The sequence below is a fragment of the Acinonyx jubatus genome, chromosome D3, assembly GCF_027475565.1.
Source record: "Acinonyx jubatus isolate Ajub_Pintada_27869175 chromosome D3, VMU_Ajub_asm_v1.0, whole genome shotgun sequence".
Lineage (NCBI taxonomy): Eukaryota > Metazoa > Chordata > Mammalia > Carnivora > Felidae > Acinonyx > Acinonyx jubatus.
The window spans coordinates 64,499,155-64,519,515 of record NC_069392.1 but is presented as its reverse complement, the minus strand read 5'-3'; the positions used below and the strand labels follow the sequence as shown (position 1 = coordinate 64,519,515).

The 20,361-nt window shown below is 43.8% G+C and overlaps 1 protein-coding gene across 1 annotated transcript in view; it reads left to right on the top strand.

Annotated features, from left to right (window-relative positions):
• EPG5 (ectopic P-granules 5 autophagy tethering factor) overlaps nt 1-20,361 on the top strand; it is a 107,709-nt gene that overhangs the window by 43,184 nt on the left and 44,164 nt on the right. The window contains exons 18-27 of the mRNA XM_015070006.3: nt 2,534-2,678; nt 2,904-3,101; nt 3,490-3,600; nt 5,086-5,208; nt 6,124-6,290; nt 7,142-7,363; nt 9,177-9,300; nt 12,774-12,918; nt 14,517-14,688; nt 16,254-16,416. Of these exons, the coding sequence (XP_014925492.1) occupies nt 2,534-2,678; nt 2,904-3,101; nt 3,490-3,600; nt 5,086-5,208; nt 6,124-6,290; nt 7,142-7,363; nt 9,177-9,300; nt 12,774-12,918; nt 14,517-14,688; nt 16,254-16,416 (1,570 nt within the window). The remainder of the gene's footprint in view (nt 1-2,533; nt 2,679-2,903; nt 3,102-3,489; nt 3,601-5,085; nt 5,209-6,123; nt 6,291-7,141; nt 7,364-9,176; nt 9,301-12,773; nt 12,919-14,516; nt 14,689-16,253; nt 16,417-20,361) is intronic.

Genomic DNA, 20,361 nt, shown 5'->3' with positions numbered 1-20,361 from the left:
GCTGCTTGGGAGGGAGGGAATTAAGAATAGCGGGGCGCCTGGGTGGCTCAGTCGGTTAAGCGTCCGACTTCAGCTCAGGTCATGATCTCGCGGTCCGTGAGTTCGAGCCCCGCGTCAGGCTCTGTGCTGACCGCTCAGAGCCTGGAGCCTGTTTCAGATTCTGTGTCTCCCTCTCTCTCTGACCCTCCCCCGTTCATGATCTGTCTCTCTCTGTCTCAAAACTAAATAAACGTTAAAAAAAATAAATTAAAAAAAAAAAAGAATTAAGGATGGGGTGTTAATCAAGACTCTTAATTGCACATGATAAAAACCCGGTGCATGCTGGTTTCATCAAGAAGGGAATGTTTTGGCTCATGTGATTGGGAAAAGGGCTCATGATAACATCAGGTCATTCTAAAGTGGTAATTCTCAGTCAGGGGTGATTTTGACCCTTGGGACATTTGGTAATGTCTCCAAATGATTTTGGTGGTCACATCCTGGTGGGGAGCGGGAGGCAGTGGATGGTTGGGCAAGGGGATGGTTGAGGGGGCGACTGGGGGAGTCTGCTACTGGTATCCGGTGGATAGAGGCCAGGGGTAGTGCTGAACGTCCTGCAGTACATAAGAGAGCCCCTCACAGTAAAGAATTAGCCAGCCTAAAATGAGAGACCCTGGATTAGTGTTTCTCTGTTTTTCTCTTATCCTCCTTCCCAGGTCCCTTGGCCCCGCCTCTCTTTTCAGTTTTTCCACTGCAGGTGTGCTTTTTTGCAGGGGAATGAAAGTGTGTGGCTATAAAGAGAACTAAGTACTACCCTGTGGGAAGGGCCAATGTTTTCTGTATCATTGTTCCTTGTAATGATCCCTGATTGGTCTGACCTAGTCATGTGTTCTCTCTCAGCCTGTCACTGTTCTGGGTGGTATTGACTAGTCCTAAGAGGAGGGTATAGGGATTCTGTTTTGAGGGCCCCTCCCTCCCAGAATTGGCAGTTGAGTGGGGGAGGGGGGGAGGGTGGACAGCTCCCTTAATGAAAGGATGTGCAGTTAGCAGAAGGGAGAGAGAGAGAGAGAGAGAGAGAGAGAAGATGCTCAGTGAACAAAAGCAACAGATGGCTGAAACATATGACTTTATGGAAGAGGTGAGTTTCTAGTTGAGTTTTGAAGTGCATGTAGGTGTTGGGCCAGTGGGGAGGACAGGGTGGGCAGGGTGGGGCTTTTTCACTATGGGTAGGGGGTAAAAAGAAGGTCTGGAGGGGCCAGGCTGGGAAATAGTGAAGGCATAGAGAAGGAAAGAGAACTGCCAGTTGGGGAGCAGGGTAGAGAGCACCTGGCTGGGGCCTCGAGAAGTGTGAGCACAGGTGAATTCCTTGACTTTGCAGGGCCTCTGTTTCTTCATTTGCATAATGGGCTGATACACCTCGCATACAGGCTGGGTGTAAGGGTTAAGTGATATAAAGTACAATGGCTGGCACATTTTAGTAAATTGTTTTTAGATTTTTAAAAGATATTTTAAAATTAGATTGAATGGCTTCTATATTTTTTTCTCTAATCGTTAAATTTTGAGTAACGATGACTCTTTCTAGGCTGTGTTTCAAATACTTCCTCTCTGTATCTCTCCCAGGCCCCTCTAATGCCTGCACTGGCTCTGTCCTCTGAACTTGTACAGCACTTCATTGGTACCTTTCCCGCCCTCCCTTTTCCTCTTGACTAGGGTTTGGGCCTCAATTGGGCCTGCACTGTGTCTCCTGTGAAATGGGAAGGGTGTTCATTCACCAATAACAACTGCTTATCAATTTGCGCTGTGTGCTGCCGCTGCCTGTACAGCGGGGAGGGAAGCAGGCCGGCCGTTGCCCTCAGACACGTAGGAAGTGATCACGTCCTCAGGATGCAGTTGCCAATTTTAAGGCCCATGGAGGAAAAGAACAGGGTGCCACGAGAGAGGTTAACAGGTTAGCTGTGTTTTAGATGGCAGGAAGGCTCGCAAAGTATCCTCTGAGGAAAGAACATTGTAGATGAGGTGTGGGGAGTGAGTAGAAGTTTGGTAGGTTAGGTGTGGGGGAATGTTTCAGGCGGAAAATCCAGCAGAAGCAGAGAGAGGAGGGAGCTGGAATCCCAGGAACTGAGGGCACTTCCTGACTGATTGTGGTGGGATCCCCCTTGTGCCCCTTCTACCACCTTGTAGGAAGTTGACTTCCAGTACAAGATTGTGGGATGATTTTACAAACATCTTGGCATTTGTTAGTGAGTGGGGAGGGGGTAAAGGGGCACTTGGGGTGGTGTTCCTCTAATGCTCTTGAACTGGTACGTGTTTGTGTGTCTTGGGATCTATCTGTTCTCTATACTTCTGCAGGTAGATAGAATTCCTTTTAACCCACCTTAAATTTGAAAACTTCATTTTTCTGAAGTTCTTAAAGATTTATTGAAAATCCTAAATAGAGCTTTGGCCTAAAAATGGGACCAATTTCATGTTTTTCTGTTTCCTCCTAAGTAATTAGCCACTGGAAATTTTGTTGACTTCTGATTGGAAGGTCAAATGCATTGTCTTGTGTTCTTGGCAGGTTTCTGTCACACCTCCTTCTGTTCCTACACTTGGACAGTGGCGTCCCTCAGGGTGTCACACAGCAGGTCACCCACAAGGTGGCACAGCACCTGACAGGAGCCAGCCATGGGGACAACGTGAAGCTTCTCAACAGCATGATCCAGGTCAGGCCCCCAGGAAGCCCCTAAATACACCCTTGCCCACCTTCCCAATCAAGCACCCTAGGGTTAGCACATCTGAATGTTGGTCATTTCAAAGCACTTGGCACAGTGCTTTTGGCCAAGAACATCGCAGATTTGGGCTTTGTAGTGGAGGTAGTCATTTTGCTGGTGTTTTGAAAGTGGGAGCCTGACTCTTACTTCCACATCACTTGAGCGCTTTCTCCGTAGGCCCACGTATCCGTAAGCACCCAGCCCAATGAAGTGGGCCCCGTTGCCGTGTTGGAGTTCTGGGTTCAGGCTCTAATAAGCCAGCATCTTTGGTACCGAGAACAACCCATCCTCTTCCTCATGGACCACTTGTGTAAAACAGCTTTTCAGCTGATGCAGGAAGACTGTGTGCAGAAGTTGCTCTACCAGCAACATAAGGTAAACCTCCTAGAGAATTTGTCTTTCGGTCATTGTCTAGATAGTAGCCTTCCCAGGATGCTCCCCCAAATGCACAGTTCTCAGTACTATTCTGGGGCCACTGCCTTTTTAAGCTTGGTCTTCTTGGTACCTGATCTCAGTAACCACAGTCTGCTAATGCAGATTCCAGGGAAGCTAAAGGAAAGGACCCCCCAGGAGGAGCCTTGCTCATGATATTTGGCTATAATACGCTGCCTGTGGCTCTCACTGCTGGTGGACTAATTATGAAATCTGTGTCTTACCAGAATCTACCATCACAGTAAGATAATTGCTGATATGCTTGAAAAGGTCATTGATAAGGTTTTTTAAAAGCCTTCTCTCTCTGTTCCACATCCTGTCCCCTGTATAGAATGCTTTGGGTTACCACTGTGACCGGAGTCTGCTCTCTTCTTTGGTGAGCTGGATCGTGGCTGGCAACATCACTCCTTCCTTCGTGGAGGGCTTGGCCACGCCTACTCAGGTAGGAAAACCCTTGTGGACCGTTGGTAATCTTTGCGAACTTTTAATGTTCTCATCTTTACTAATGTATTGCTAGCAGCTTTAAATAATGCTCATTTAGCCCTTGGCACGTGTAAGAACCCTCGTTCGTTTAATCCTCGCAGCGGCCCTCTCCTGAGGTTGTGCTGTTGCTGTTCCGTTTCACCGAGGGCTTAACTGAGGTTGAATGGAGCCAAGCAGCTGGCTCAGAATCAGACCACTGGTGGTCAGTCCTGGTCTGCCCGGCTGTAGAGCCTGCCCGGCAGCACGGTTGAGGGTGGATGCTGGAGCCAGGCCGCCCGGGGTGCACACTCGGTTCTGATGTTTGTTAGCCCTGTGCCTTGGGCAGGGCTTACCTCAACGTCCTCAGCTTCCTCAGCTGGGTGCTGGCAGTAGTGAGTGCACCTGCACGGGATGTACTTTTAGAGCCGGGCTTAGTACGTCACACGGTGCACACGAGGCGTTGGCCGCTCTTGTCAGCGATAGCGGCCGCAGCAGCGCTTTCTTCATGACTACCACCTCTCCGACTGTGAGTGTCGAATTATGGCCATGATCCATCACATAAACCAGCAGCGACATCCTTCAGCCTCCCATCATAGTCTTCCCTCCCGCTCTTCCTCTTAACTCTCGTGATCCAGCCGAAACACACTCCTTGCTGTTACCTACCGTGTCCCATGTGTTTCCACCTCTTTGCCTTTTCCTCACTGGTCCTCTTGCCAGGCATCCGTTGCCTCCATTCTCCACACAGAGCCGTCTCTGATATGTCCGCCTCTGTGATCCCGCCCTCCCTCTGCTGGCTTCCCAGAGCACTGGACTCCTGATTCAGTACTCACCACCTCTCACTTCACATTGTGATTACTTATATATTAGTTTTGTCTCCTGTATACGAGATGGAAAATTAAAAAAAAAATTTTTTTTAACATTTATTTTTATATTTTTGAGAGAGAGAGAGAGAGAGAGAGAGACAGAGCACGAGTGTGGGAAGAGCAGAAAGAGGGGGAGACATAGAATCCAAAGCAGGCTCCAGGCTCTGAGCTGTGAACACAGAGCCCGATGCAGGGCTTGAACCCACGAACTGTGAGATCATGACCTCAGTTGAAGTCAGACGCTCAAGACACTGAGCCACCCAGGTGCCCCTGAGATGGAAAACTTCCTAAGGGCAGAGCTCATGTCTGGCCGTCTTTCCTGTCCTTGTGCATACAGAACCTGCATGTTGCATGAACAAACATTTTCTTTTACTGAAGTAGCTTTTCCAAAGGAATTCAGCATTTTTCAATGATCTTTTTTATCTAAGTTTATATCTGTGACAAGAACAGAGGTAGGTATAAAACTCTGTTAATTTTGGAAATTATAAATACTTGTTGATTGAGATATCTGGTAGAAAAGATGTTAATTTGTAGACTATCGGGATGTATTTGGTCTGAGTGAGCTGCTCATTCCCCTCGCTCTTAACCTGCTGTCATTGTAGGTCTGGTTCGCCTGGACAGTACTGAACATGGAATCCATCTTTGAAGAAGACTCCCAGCTCCGAAGGGTCGTTGAAGGGGAATTGGTTATAAACACTGCTTTTACCCCTGACCAAGCTCTGAAGGTGCAAATAGCAGTTCTGCATTTGAGTGGGAGAAGGTGGTTCTCTGATAGATTTATCTATAGCTTTTAAATTTCTCCGTTTTCTTTCGTTGTAAATGTTTAGAAAGCACAGTGTCCAAACCAGTGCTTAAAACTGTATAACTGAAGCGCATCCTTCTTTCCAAGGTTTATTTAGCACGAAGAGCCACATCGTAATGATTGGAGGCTGTGTTTTTGCGTGTGTGGAGGGGATTGCCATTGTTTTATAGCGATTTCCAGTGTGTCTCATGTGCCTTAGTCCCCCGGAGAGCTTGTTAAAAATCAGATTCCTGGATCCAAACTTTCGAGATTCTGAGTTTCTAAGTGTGGAGTGGGACCAGGAATTTGTTTTAAAAACTCCCTAGCTGATCTGTAGGCTCACTGAAGCGAAAGAACACTGGGATAAAGCTTTAGAATGTAAGACCTATTTCAGGGTCTTATAATACAGATTTTGCTTTTAGGTTTCAGAGCCTGTCATGGAGTTTATCATTCTGGAAAGTCCTTTTCAGATCTCAGTTTTTAAGAGATTGATAATGTTTGGCAGTAAAACTGGCTTTTGGTTTTCCTATCATTCTGCTCCCTTCCACTGTGGCGTTTTATGTGCAAAGGCCTGGAGAGGCACAGAAATGAGATAAGACTAGGTGATGTGTAAGACACATTTCAATCTGGGGTCCTGGGAAATGTTTTGATGGAAAAAAAACCCCTGCCCCATATGTTTTGCTACCAAGGAGGTTAAAGTATTAGTTAGTGGGTCGGAAAGGTCAAGGTTCTATGACTTGTTTTACTTACTGAATTGAAAACAAAACGTTCAGTGTTTTCATTTGGATCACTTACAAAGAGCAGATTGTTTGGAACTGCGATCATGTCATGGTTGCTCAAGGGCCCTCCTCTTTTGTAGAAAGCCCAGGCCCAGCTGAAGCTCCCCATCGTCCCGTCCCTCCAGAGGCTGCTGATTTATCGCTGGGCCCACCAGGCCCTTGTCACGCCTTCTGATCACCCTCTTCTGCCTCTCATCTGGCAGAAGTTCTTCCTCCTGTATCTTCACCGCCCAGGACCGCAATATGGGTATGGTACCCTGTGTTGTTGTAAGTGTCTGTAAACCTGTTCTTGACTTGGCACTGCTCTGATGCTCTGTGTCCTCCGCCGTGGCCTGTAAGTTAGAACCGTTCTTTGACCTACGACTAGCAGTGTCCCTCTGTCCCCTGTTTCACACTTACTAGACTAGACCATTTTTGAGTTTAGGGTATCTTATGGCAGCTCTTTCTTTGCCATCCCCTGTACCCAATGGGGTGAAGACAGTTCCAGATACCTGGAACCAGGCAAGGTGTAGCGTAGAGCCTCTAGAGCTGCAAAGGGAGGGAAACTGCTCCACACAGGCTGCTTGTGTGACTCTTGGGAGCCCGTCCAGGCGGACTGCTGATGGGCATGACAGGTGTGAACAAAGGCCTGGCTGTGCCCGGCAGCCCTTGGGCTGGGAGGTATCTGCCATTTCCACTGGGTCTGAAGGGACTCTGGTCGGCTGGAACTGTCCACTGTTCCCGACCATATTCTCTGACTCCAGCCCAATTCCTAGCTCACCCTCACTCCCTTAACTCCGTCCATCGGAACATACGGATGTTGGTTATTGGGCACTTCTGTTTTCTACCAGATTGTAAGTTCTTCTAGAGCAGAGACTGTCTTTATTCAGTCACCGCTAAGTGGTGGTAATACCTTAAATTTGTGTAGTATTTCATTCTTTTTAAAACTGCTTTCATATATACCGTGTTGTTGGAGCTGCATACTAACCATTGAGGTAGAATAATAGGTATTAATTCAGTGTGGGATATTTATAACCATTGACTTGTTAATTGATTGTGATTTTGTGCCACATAGATCATGTTGTGTTGATCTTGTAATCTATGCTTATATTTTTTAAGGTTACCCATAGATGGTTGTATTGGAAAAAGGTTTTTTCAAAGCCCTGCTCATACCAGTTTGTTGAGAGAAATGAAGAGGCGCCTGACTGAGGTGGCCGACTTCCACCATGCTGCGAGCAAGGCCCTCCGCGTTCCAGCAGAGGGCAGTGAAGGGCCACCTGCTGGCCAGGCTGGCACCCCTGGTTACCTGACTTCCCCAGAGCTGCACACGGAGCTCGTGAGGTGCGACATGGTTATTTAGCCATTTATGCTGTGGTTTGCAGCACAGGTACTGTGCCGGAACAGTTATCTGTGTTACAGACTGCCGGGTGCTGTTCTCTCGGCCCCGATAGGATGTGGAGGGTGGCAGTGACCAGGTTTGCATCTCGTCATGCTTCCTTTTTAAGTTCTTCATGAGAAGAAAGTCAGCAGTGTGGATCTAGCTCTATCAAGTGCCCGGAGTCCGAATGGAAGGCCTTAAACCAGAGGGCTGATATCCTCTCTGTTTCTCTATGTAATACTAGAAACAAACCAAAACAATTGATCATAGCAGGTAAACACCTAGTAGAGCCTGCTAGGACACTTCTTTAAAGGAAATTCATGAGCAAGGCAGGGTTCTTTAACTGAAGTCCAAACACCTCTAGGAATCTGCCTGGGGTAAGGTAGGATCTAGTAATCACCCAAAATTGCTTCTAAAATCGGGTACAGTATGTGTGTCCCCCCCCCAGACGTTAAGAACTCTGGAGTAAGGTTGGTCCCTTTCACGCTGTTCCTTTACCTTTCATTTATAAGCTTTCTGTAAACCAGGTATTAGTCTTCTAAATAAGACTTAATAAAAATGGCTTCTGATAATTAGCCCTGAATGCAAAATGTCTTGGTGAGGAAGCCCAGGGTTTTGATCCAGCACTGAGGCTTCAGGCTTGCTTGACCTAAAAGCCCTTCGGGCTATCTTTCAGCCTTTGGAATGATTTTTGCCCTCATCTTGCTTGCTTCTTGAAGGAAAACTTACTTTTAGCCAGGCTTACGCATGGGGAGGCTTAATCTTTGAACGTTTAAATCAGCCAAGAAAGTTTGATGTGCCCTTCCGCCTGTCTTAAATCCCCCTTCCTTTGGCATGTTGGTAAAGTAGCCGTCTAGCTGCATCAGAAGCTGGGAGAGAGCTCTGTACCGGCCTCTTGCATGTGAGAGCCTCAAAGTCCTGTCCCTGCCTCTGTTCCTACGCAGACTGCCTCAGAGGTGAAGGAGGTAGTTTTCCATGTTACCGAGCAAAGCCAAGCCATGCCGCCTCCCAGACCCCACCCAGCAATTTGGGTGCCACAGATTCCTCTAGTACCTGTTGGTGTAAACAACTGCTTAAAATACCGGTGATCTTAGCTCAATGGACTGTGTTCCTTGTAAAAACAAAGGAAACATCATTAAATTTTTTTTAAAGTTTCTACTGGAAAATGGAGATTTTTTTTTTCCTTTCTTTTTTTAGCTGGGCTTTGTTCTGTTCCTTCTTAATAGGAGCAAGGTGTACACATGCTTTGAATCCTCTTTGTGCTTCCTCGAAGCGGGAGAGCGTCATTGAGCCTGAAGCTGGCAGGTTCTTCCATTGTAGTAGTTTAAGATGGCTTTTAATGTCTTCTCTAAAAGATAGAAAATGTGTTTATTTGAATGTTAGTTAACCTTTTCCAACCACTGAGGCTCACCGACTGGATTGCCCAGGAAAGAAAAGCTCCAAATTCAGATCCTAGGTCTGTGTTAAAATCACCTTCTCTGGTTATTTTTTCCTGTACGTTGTATTTACCCCTGATTTAATAATAGAGTTCACAGAGCCCTTTCTTTACAGCCTTGTTGTAGCAATTACCGCATGAGATCGTAAGGATTTGTGACCTCCTCCCCTGCTGGCCTGTGAGCTTCTTGGGGGCTGTGGTGGTGGTTGGAAGCATTTTCTGTATTCTGTGCTTTTTACTTTTATGTAGTAGTGACAGTGTTCCTAGACATGTAAGAAACGTCATTTGCCTGCATGTCTTTTTGTATTTTATATAATTACGTTTTTTTTTTTTTCTTTTAGGCTCTTCAATGTATATATATTATGGCTAGAAGATGAGAATTTTCAAAAAGGAGATACCTATATCCCTTCTCTACCAAAGCATTATGATGTTCACAGGCTAGCAAAAGTGATGCAGAACCAGCAGGTGATACTGCAGTACTGTCGCTCTTAGCATATCTGTGATCGAACATGTCACAGTCATAATCTAATGTTAAATCCACTTACTGATATGGAAATGGGTCACTGGCATGTTCAGGAGGTGCAGTTGGGGTACAGCCACTGTGGAGGGCAGAGGATGCCAGATAGGTGAAGAGGGGTTACATTGTTAAAGGCCATGTATGCCTTCCTAAAGAATTTGGATTTGTTCCAAAGTATTTGTTTGGAGAGCCGTTAAAATAGTGTGAGTCATTAGATAAATGGGTGAATTTAAAATATGTTGAAGAAGAATCAGTAGGATCAGGAGGAATTTTAGATTAGATACACAGGTGGGATTGATACTGTCATAGGATTGTTTCGATATAAAGGACAGCCAGACTTCTAGAGTGGGCAACTAGAGATACTGTTTACAAAGATAGAGGATACTGGAAGAGGAGGTGCCACAGGGGCTTCAAGGAGAACGGTGTAGTGGGCATTTGGTAGGGAGGGAACGCATAGGTCTAGAACTTTGGAGTGGGGCAGTGTAGGAAATATGTTTTTTTTGTTTGTTTTTTTTACTTAAGTCCACGTTAAGGTAGCATATGGTGCAATACTGATTTCAGGAGTAGAATTTAGTGGTTCATCACTTACATATAACACCCAGTGCTCATCCCAACAAGGGCCCTCCTTAATGCCCATCCCCCGTTTAGCCCATCCCCCACTCACCTTCCCTCCAGCAACCTTAGTTTGTTCTTTGTATTTAAGAGTCTCTTACGGTTTGTCCATCTCTGTTTTTCTCTTATTTTTGTTTCCTTTCCCCTATGCCAATCTGTTTTGTTTCTTAAATTCTACATGAGTGAAATCATACGATATTTGTCTTTCTCTGACTGACTTATTTCGCTTAGCCTAATACACTCCAGTTCCATCCATGTTGTTGTAAATGGCAAGATTTCATTCTTTTTGATCGCTGAGTAATAGTCCATTGTATGTATGTGTATGTGTGTGTATATGTATACATAGACACCCCACATCGTCTTTATCCATTCATCAGTCGATGAACATTTGGGCTCTTTCCATACTTTGGCTATTGTTGATAGTGTTGCTATAAACATGTACCCCTTCGAATCAGCACTCCTGTATCCTTTGGATAAATACCAGTAGTGCAATTGCTGGGTTGTAGGGTAGTTCTATTTTTAATTTTTTGAGGAACTTCTATACGGTTTTCCAGAATGGCTGCACCAGTCTGCATTCCCACCAGCAGTGTAAAAGGGTTCCTCTGTCTTGCATCCCCGCCAACATCTGTTGTTACCTGAGCTGTTAATGTTAGCCATTCTGATAGGTGTGAGGTGGTACCTCATTGTGGTTTTGATTTGTATTTCTCTGATGATGACTAATGTTGAGCATCTTTTCATGTGTCTGTTTGCCATCTGGATGTCTTCTTTGGAAAAGTGTCTTTTGCCCATTTCTTCACTGATTGTTTGCTTTCTGGGTGTTGAGTTTGATAAGTTCTTTATAGATTTTGGATACTAACCCTTTATCTGATATGTCATTTGCAAATATCTTCTCCCAAGGAAATACGAGTTTAATGGTAGTAGAGCATCTAGATTGAGAGGAGGACTGAATGGAGCTAGGGCCCCAAGGCATAGAGAAATAAGGCTGAGAATACGGAGCCAGAGCAGCAGGAAAAATAAATAGGCAGTCATGGACTGAGATCCTTTGAGCACAGTTCTGTGTTCATCCCTCTTTGTCCTCTACACGCCACGGCCTCATCTAAGAATCTGCGTGTAGCGGATGACTGGTCAGTGTTTTTAAAAATATTAGTCATAGTGTCTTGGTTCTCTGATAATTATCTTGGCTCCCCATCATCTACAGAATTAATACCGTTCTCTTTTTTTTAAGTCTTTGCCATTTGATTTTATAGCTCCAATTTTTATCTGTAGTTCATGTTTAGTGTTGTTCTGTCTTTTTGTGGTTTTCTGAGACATCTCTGCTTACCTATCGTTAATTCTCAGTATTCTTAATCATTAGCCTCTGTCAACAGTTACTTAGCACAGAGGCAGACAAGGTGATAGTGACCCCACTGAAAGGAGATGGGTGTGCACAGTAGGAGGGACTGGTACAGCACCACCTCCAGCAGTTGTCTGGTGCTTCTAGGTTTCAGACTTGTGGTCAAGATGACTTTGGAGTTCCTCTCCTGAGTCTGGAATGCCTCGTGCCATGGTTGGTTTGGAAGTAATGATTTAGGACTTCATGGCAGTGTGCCCATTACAAGCCAGAGATTTGTAGGTTTAGCGGAATCCTTTAAACACTTAAGATCAGAAAGAAAAAAAATAATCATCCACAAAACCGTAGTCCATAGCTGATCACCTTCCTACTACTTGGTACAGTTTTTAGTGATCATGGAGAGCTGACATTTCTTTTCATTAAAGACAGTCTCCCATTCTAATAATATGTATTGATCATCAAAGTGAAGCATGTAGTTCAAAATATGCAAGATAGTTTATTGGAGTGTAGGAAGAGAATACTAAAACTTCTATGTTTTCTCATTTTATTTATTTTACCTTTTATAATTAATTTAATCATACAGAAAAATAGAATAGCGTAGCACACATGCCCTTCTCCCCCTGCCCACTGTGTACCGGGTGTCTAATTTTATCTATAGCCAGTTCACTCCCTTCACCATATTATTTTGGAACTAATTCTAGAAAGCATTTGATACATGAAGATTTCAAAAGATGAGGATTAAAAAACTATTATAACCCAATAGCATTTATATCTGAAAAATATCAAGAGCAGTTTCTTAGTATCAAATACTGAAGTTGTGTTCAAATTTCCAGTTACCTCATAAATGTCATAAAATTTTTATTTTTATTTTTATAGTTGAATCAGGATCCTCATTTTGCAATTGGTTGACAGCTCTTATGAGTCTGTTTGATCTATCACTCCTCCCTTATTCTTTTTTCCCCCTGTAGTTTGTTGAAGAAACTGGATAGTTTGTCCATAGAGTTTCCCCAGAGTCTGGATTTTGCAGATCGTTGTAGTATGGTTTAATATGTTTCTCTGTCCCCTGTATTCCTGTAAATTGGTATTGGGACCAAGGGCCCAGATTCTTTCTAATCCAGATAGTTATTTTCAATATATTTGTTACCTATCTCTTTAAAATTTCTGGGTTTTAACTTACTAGCTCAGTAGTATTTGTATACAGTGTATAAGTATACAGTTGGTGGGGCCATTAAAATTATTTTTTCTGTTCTTGGTGCATAATCAAACTCCTGCAAAGATTGCTAGTATCCATTTTAGAACATGATCCTTCTTAACACTGGAGAACTTGGTATGGACCACCTCGTGCTGAAACTTTCTGGTCTACCTTTTAGTTAAATATATAATTTTATATGTGAATGTATGATTCATCTGTGAAAGTTCAAGTCCTATGTGAATATATGATTCATCTGTGAAAGTTCAAGTCCTATGCTTCAATTCTAGGATCTGTGGATGGAGTATTTGAACATGGAGCGCATACGTTATGAGTTCCAGGAGACTGTTGGTCTGTGGACACAGGCCACACTTGAGTCCCATTCGCCGCCCTGCAGTTTGTCAGTGCAGCTGGACTTCACTGATCCTTTGTTGGGTGAGCTGTACCACCATCATCCCCCTTGAGTGAATGAATGAATGAATTGAGGGTTAAGGTTTACACAGTGTATCCCTCCAGTGAGAATTGTTTTTTTAGAAGTTCATTGTTACCTTGTCTGCACCTTAGGGTTAGGTTCAGCAATGAGTGAGAGAAAACTTCAAAACAGTAATGGTTTACATAAGGTGCTTTTTCTCCCATAAAAGAAGTCTGGAGGCAGGCAGTTCAGACAGTAGCTTTAGAGTCGTGGCCTAAAATGTTGCTTGAGAGAAACTTGAACAAAGTCAGGAGTCTTTTCCAGTGATTAACATCCGACTTTGTTACTTTCTGTGCAGAGAGTAGTTGTTCTAGTGGAAAAACCCCAGCCATATGGGACGATCCCGTACTTGACCTGTTTGGAATGTTAAATTCCATCTGTTTGGGGTGCAAACAATACAGGTCTTTTTATGCCAACTAAAATCATGGCTATTAAATTTTCTTTTATTTTTCTTAAGCACAGAAAATGGAATGCTACATCTGGAATGAAGTCGGAAATTCATAGTAGTTCCTTAAGTATTTGTTGACTTGATTTATTGACTTGAAATTTCCTTGACCTCTCCTGTTCCCTATTACCTTACTGTTGAAAAGAGGCAGGTATGTGGCAGCATTTTTCTTCCTGTGCTCAGTCCCCACCTGCTGTATGGTATGTGCATAGTGCAGTGAAGAGAGAGGGTGGGAAGATAGGAATTTATTGATTTATTGGATACCTGTGTGGTCAGCTCTGTACTAGGTGTAGAAATACAAACATTTAGATTGGATTCACCACTATGACCCCATGTGCAATCTAGTGCAAAGTTGGATGGACAGATTTGCCATCACTTTTCTCATATGGCACCTGGTTTCTTATTTGGATTCCATTTCTTGAGTGAATGAATAAGTGGATGAGTGAAAGAACGACAATATGACTGTATAATGTAAGTTCTGTAGGAGTTTGTGTCCATGCCTTTGTTCATTTTAACTCGACTGGTCTCAGCCCTCCTGGTCAAACCTTGGCCTAATTTAAGATTTTTCCACTCAGCCATATTCCATAATGCCCGTTTCTTTTTCTCCTCTTCTCTGAAGTTTATCTGGATGATTGCATTAAACTCTTAACAGGACCACCCTCCCCGTCCCCCCGTCCGTTGACTGGTGATGGCTGCCATCTTCGTCAGACTTGCTTAGAGAGTTCGCTAGATCCCCTTTATGCTAGTTTCAAGTCCACACACTTGAGCATGTCGTGCGAGACTGTCTAGGGTAATAATTTAAGATCGTGAGCTTTGACTCTTTAACTCTCAGTAAGGAAGGCTGTTTGAGGCTAGGAGTTGTGTTTAATCATACCACATGCTCGTGAGCTCCCGACTCCTGGTAGAATATTAGTACCCTGGTGGGGGCTCCCTCAAAACTAGCAGGTAACGAAAGATAATGATTTTATTCATTTAGGCCACTGATGGTTTATGTAACTACTCTGTACATCTTCAACATTCTTCTCGAAGGTAACCAGCCAAAGCTTTGCACTCAATTAGTATGTTACTACCTAGTAGTAGCCTCTACTCAGTAAACGCGACTTAATTTTCTTTCAGCTAAAGAAAGGGTTTTAAGCAACTTGCGGAAGCACGAGGCTCCTCAGCCTCCCCTTGATCTGCACCCAGTGAGGCCTCCTGTGCCAGTCATTTCCTCGGCTGTGCTCCTGAGTCAGAAGGACACCACCCAGCTGGTGCGCACAGACCTGAATCTGTTGCAGCAGCAGGCCAGGTGAGACCGTGTGACCTCCAGGGTCATGTCCCTGTGCTTGCAGCTGGGACAGCTTGGATGCTTTAGTACCTTGAAGGGTTTCCTCATCAGCGTTCTCTCCATGAGGATGATTTGACCAGGCTGGCCCAGTCAGGTACCTCAGTTAGCCAAGTTGTGACAAGTCCTTCGGTTTCATGTTGAAAATGTGTGGTGCTTTCACGGACTAGGAATTTTACATTTCCTGTGGTGGCATTTCTGTGGGCCAGCAGTGCCAGCCAAGTGTTTCTTAAGCTTCTCCTGAGGAGACTTTCTGACACTGAAAAGATGGTATTAAAAGGGTAGGCAATGAGATTTATTTTCTTTTGTCACTGCTTTGCTCCCTAACTCTCCATATTCTTTAATAAATTGCCTCAGGCACTTGATTAAAATGCGGGAAAATCATTTAGTGCTCTGAGTTAAAGTAGATACAGAACGATTAACTCTTTGTTTTTTTTAAGTGTTTATTTTTGAGAGGGAGAGAGAGCGTGGGAGGGGCTGAGGGAGAGGGGGACAGAGGATCCCAAACAGGCTCAGCGCTGACCGCCCCATGCGGGGCTCAGACTCATGAACTGCGAGATCATGGCCTGAGTTGAAGTCTGACACTCACAACACTGAGCCATCCAGGCGCCCCCGGAGCAATCAACTCTTTAAGGTTTTGGTTCCAGCTTGCGGTCTGGCGAGAAGGAGCGGGTGTGGAGTGAATCTGTTTTATGAAGTAGAGGAGTCTAATCTTTGCGAAGACACTGGGAATCGATCTCTTACTGGCTTTTTTTTTCCTTGGCTGCTCTTGGTCCAGGCATTGATTGTGTGCACGTGCATACAAATGTGCACCCCCGCCAGTGTGCGCACACACATGCCTACACAGTAATGTAACCATATCAACACCCTTGTAAACAGCTTTGTCCATCTTTGACAGTTCAGTTTGAGTTGCTAATGCCAAAGAAATCACTGGTGCTTACAAGCAAGGTACCCTTTAGAATGCTTTAATTAGGATGGATTCTCATTTGCTCTTGTATATTTAAGGGTCCATGTAAAAAACATCGTTAGTGTAATACAGATTCTAAATGAAGCTTCATTCCTGGATGAATCCTGGACAACAAAAAGTTGTCCCACGTTTCCTTCCTTTTTAAAATTTCTTTAAAAAAAATTTTTTTTTCAATGTTTATTTTTGAGAGAGAGACAGGCAGACAGAGGGTGAGTAGGGAAGGGGCAGAGAGAGAGGGAATCACAGAATCCGAAGCAGGCTTCAGGCTCTGAGCTGTCAGCACAGAGCCCGACTCAGGGCTCTAACCCATGAACCGTGAGATCGTAACCTGGGCCGAAGTGGGACGCCCAACCGATTGAGCCACCCAGGCGCCCCTAAAATTTTTTGTTAAGAAAAAGAGAGGATTTGGGTAAGGCTGGGCACACACCTTTGGTCTTTTGTTACTATAGGATACTTGGTCTTGATGCTCTCTGATGCAGGCTGGGGGGAACTGGAAGCCTTTATCACCTACCGTGAAACCTTTCCGTAAGCCTTTCTTCTACTTCCTGATGATGTTTTTCAGAACTGCAGCTCTTCGAGAATCTCAGCAGGTTGCCCTGGATAGTGAGCTGTTGGACACAATGCCCAAGCAGTATGTTAATAGAGAAGAACAGACCACACTACATTTGGAGTGTAGAGGCAGTAGTGGTAAGAAATGCCAAGGAGCAGCAGTTGTAACAGTTCAGGTAAGATTGCTTAAGCTTCTTCTTAATTTAGAGAATTTTTAATTGAGTCCGTAATAGTGGCATATTGTTGAGAGAGACTGAAAGAAGTTTGTAGCACATGATTCACATCCTGAAACACTTAATACATTTGGGGGGTGAGGACCCACACAGAGCTGATCATGTATTTCCGTAAGTGCTCGTGTGTCCGACAAGGACAGAAATTCAAAGAAAAGCATAATCACTGAGAAGATCCTTAGAGGGTTTTAAATTGATCTTCAAAAGACTTTGATGATGATGGTTTGGATTCTGTTAGAAGGAATGTGGGAATAGAGTCCTCTGGACAACCATTTAGGGGTCAGTGGCTAGGTCAGCCTACTTCAGATTGTTTTTGGGTGTGGTGGTGGGAATTCACATTGGAAAGGATGATCACTTGGGAGCTCCAACTGTGTGCTGTGGTCGGTGGGGAGCCACTGAAGACAAATGTGGGGGGGATGTGTGGAAAGCAGGTCAGTTGGACGGAGCATGCCAACAGGCAAAGGAGAGACGTGCAACTCCGAGATTAGGAATTCAGCTGCCTCTTAGTGTCACCTTCTTGCACTGGAAAAACAGGCTTAATTAAGTTGGGTCTGTGACATTGAAAGGACTTCAGAATGGCGCTTAACTTTAGCCAGCACATCGTAGCACTTGCTTTATGCCTGATTCTGTGTAAACACTCTACAGAACTTATCCTCACGGCATCTCTGTGAGGTGGGAATTCTGGTTATCTTGTTCCCAGACGGGGAAGTAAAGGCATAGAAAGGTTAAGTTTCGTACCCAGAGTGACACAGCCACTGGGTGACAAAACCAGGGAGACCCGGGCAGGCTGGCTGCAGAACACAAGCTCCTTACTCGCTGCACCCTAGTCCTTCTTCGAGGGACTTCGGGTCCCCAGAGCTGGGGAGGAAATGCTCAGAGGTTGGCTACTGCATTTGCACAAACATAGCTCCTCTTTTTTTGTTAGCTTTTAGAAATCAGGGAAAACTTATTTTACTGACTCTTGGTTGTCTTTCATAAATTTCTTTTTGTGCTTCCTCATTTGAGCAGTTTTGATGTATTCTTCATCAGTCTCCTTGGGAGCCTGTTTTCTCTAGAATGTCTTCTCTGAAATAACTTATACACTCATCTTTTTCATTACCTTCGTAATTTGTTTTTGATAAAATAACATATTTGTATGCATCTAAAGTTAAGAAATTTGACATGGGATGTGAGACTCCCAAACACTGAGAGAACATCTTTGGCCAGGTGTTTTATAAAGTTAGTTTTCTTTCAGTGTACTTTTCCCCCAGTCACTAATGTTTTAGTAACACTAGGTGGGAGCATTTAAGAAGGATCACTTGCTAAAATAATGGAGCTTGGAGATAAGTCTGCTGATTTAGGACCGAATTTGATTTGGTGGGGAAAAAAAAAAAAAAAAAGAAATGTATCAAGTTCTAATTAAAAAGGGTGTCTTACTACCAATCTGTGCCTTCAGAAATACGGTATTTTTCCGTATTTTGGAATTACACATCTTTGCCAGGCTGTTAATACTGTACAGAGAAGGGAATTCTCCTAAGATGCATTTTATTAAGTGACTTGGTAAGATAAGTACAAAAATGTTTTTTCAGTTCTGGCTAATAGCTTGCTCTGTGAAGAGTCATGAATACTTACTGCCCAGCCAAAAACCAGTTCTCTTTGCCTGACCGCCTGTTAACTCTCAGGGTCTTGTGGTGGGCAGTACCACCGGGCTGACTTGGGAGCTTCAGCTCCCAGCCTGTCAGTGACCTGGCTTTTTCCTTTTCAAAAAAGTCATCATAATCTTGATTTGTCTTAACTCTTGAATTGAAATTTCTTTTATAAGCTTTTGCTTTGTTAATTCTGAAATAGGTATACTTTTCCTGAAATACCTTCTAAGTAATTCTGATAAGACAGAGATTGGAAAGCAGATGATTTAGGATAAGGACTCAAATGAATGTGGCTTAGATTTTATTTTTACAGACAACACAAAAAATATTTATGCTTTATTTTCTCAAAAGAAAAATTGGTAAATGCAAAGATTGCTTGAAGAAAAAAAAAAAAGGACAGAGAAGAAAAGGAAATTTTATAGAGACCTAAAGAATTTGAAAAAATAGCTGTGTTTTATGGCCATAATCTCTTTAGAAATATCTAAATTTTCTTAAAAAGCACATTCTAATTTTCTGCTGGCCTTACTAGTTTGCCCAGCACCCTGACTTTCAGTTCTGTTTGGGAAGATCTAGAAACTGGGAAACTCCCACTGATGGCTCCTATCAATATTGACAACAGTATTTACTTCAGCCGTTAATTTTGCCTGATGATGCAGATGTGACAGAGGAATTGAAAATGTGAAGATGGCAGCTTTTGTAGTCTGATTTATTTTTTATTATTTTATTTTTCTTATTTAATTTATTTTTTTAAAAAGTTTATGTATTTATTTTGAGATAGAGAGCAGGTAAGGGGCAGAGAGAAGGAGAAACAGAATCCCAGGCAGGCTCCATGCGATCAGTGCAGAGCCAGATGTGGGGCTCAAACCCACTAACTGCAAGATCATGACCTGCACTGAGATCAAGAGTCGGATGCTTAACTGACTGAGCCACCCAGGCACCCCATATTTTTCTTATTTTAGAGAGAGAGAGAGAGAGAGAGAGAGAGAGAGATTGTGTGCGCAAGTGGGCAAGAGGGGCAGAGGGGGAGAAGAGAGAGAATCTTAGGCAGGCTTCATGCTCAGCACAGAGCCAGACTAGGGGTTTATTTATTTTTTATTTTTTATTTTTTTCAACGTTTATTTATTTTTGGGACAGAGAGAGACAGAGCATGAACGGGGGAGGGGCAGAGAGAGAGGGAGACACAGAATTGGAAACAGGCTCCAGGCTCTGAGCCATCAGCCCAGAGCCTGACGCGGGGCTCGAACTCACGGACCGCGAGAGCGTGACCTGGCTGAAGTCGGACGCTTAACCGACTGCGCCACCCAGGCGCCCCCAGACTAGGGGTTTAATCCCACAACTCGGATCTTGACCTGAGCTGAAGTCAAGAGTCAGACGCTCAACCAGCTGAGCCACCTAGGTGCCTTGTAGTCTGATTTAAATAGGATTTCTTTGGAATGTTACATAGTAGTTGCTAAGGTTGTCCAGGCGGTACTTGCTGGTTGACACTTCTAGGAATTGAAGATAAAAACTTTTTTTGGCTACTCATCAATAGCTAAGAGCAAGGTAGAGGAAAGTTGAAACTCTAGCCGCCATGAAGTTAGGACATTATCTAATCTACGCAAGTCAGTTAGGTTTGCTCTGAGTTTTGGCCAGAGATTGTACTTGAGTTTAAAGCTGTCTCATTACACAAATGGATGACTTTGGTTATGGATGTCGGGGAGGGAAGGTGAGTTTTGATTGTTTATTACTCATCAAAAAATTGTCTCTGGGAAAGCATATGTCATGCAGAGGGTAGGTTGTGTTGCTTTTATACATAGAATTATATCCTCTCTGTATGTGTGTGTCTAGGGACCACTTCATGGCTATATCCTGTTTGATCCTGTTTAACGTCATTTTATTATCTGGAGATGTTGAACGTCATGAGGTCTCTTCTAGTCCCTCCAAATCACTAGCCACTTTGTAGTTTCCCTCCAGAATTCCTCTTCATCAATGCAACCCTTAGATTGCTGGTTGTGCTTGTGTCTACCCCTGATCCCCTTAGTCATTTGTGACATTGGCTGCTTTTGCCTACTGTTTGTGTTGGAGTTCTTAATCTAGAGTGGGTGTGTGAATGGTCTTTAGTGAGTCAGTGAAGTCCCTGAAAGTATGTGGAATTTTTTTGTTCTGGATAGTTCATAACTTCAGTAGATCCTTGGTAGTCTATGACCACTGACAGGATTAACCCATATGTTGCTGACTCCTACTCTGCTTTTCTAGTCCAGAATTCTCTGAGTTCCAGATCTAGATT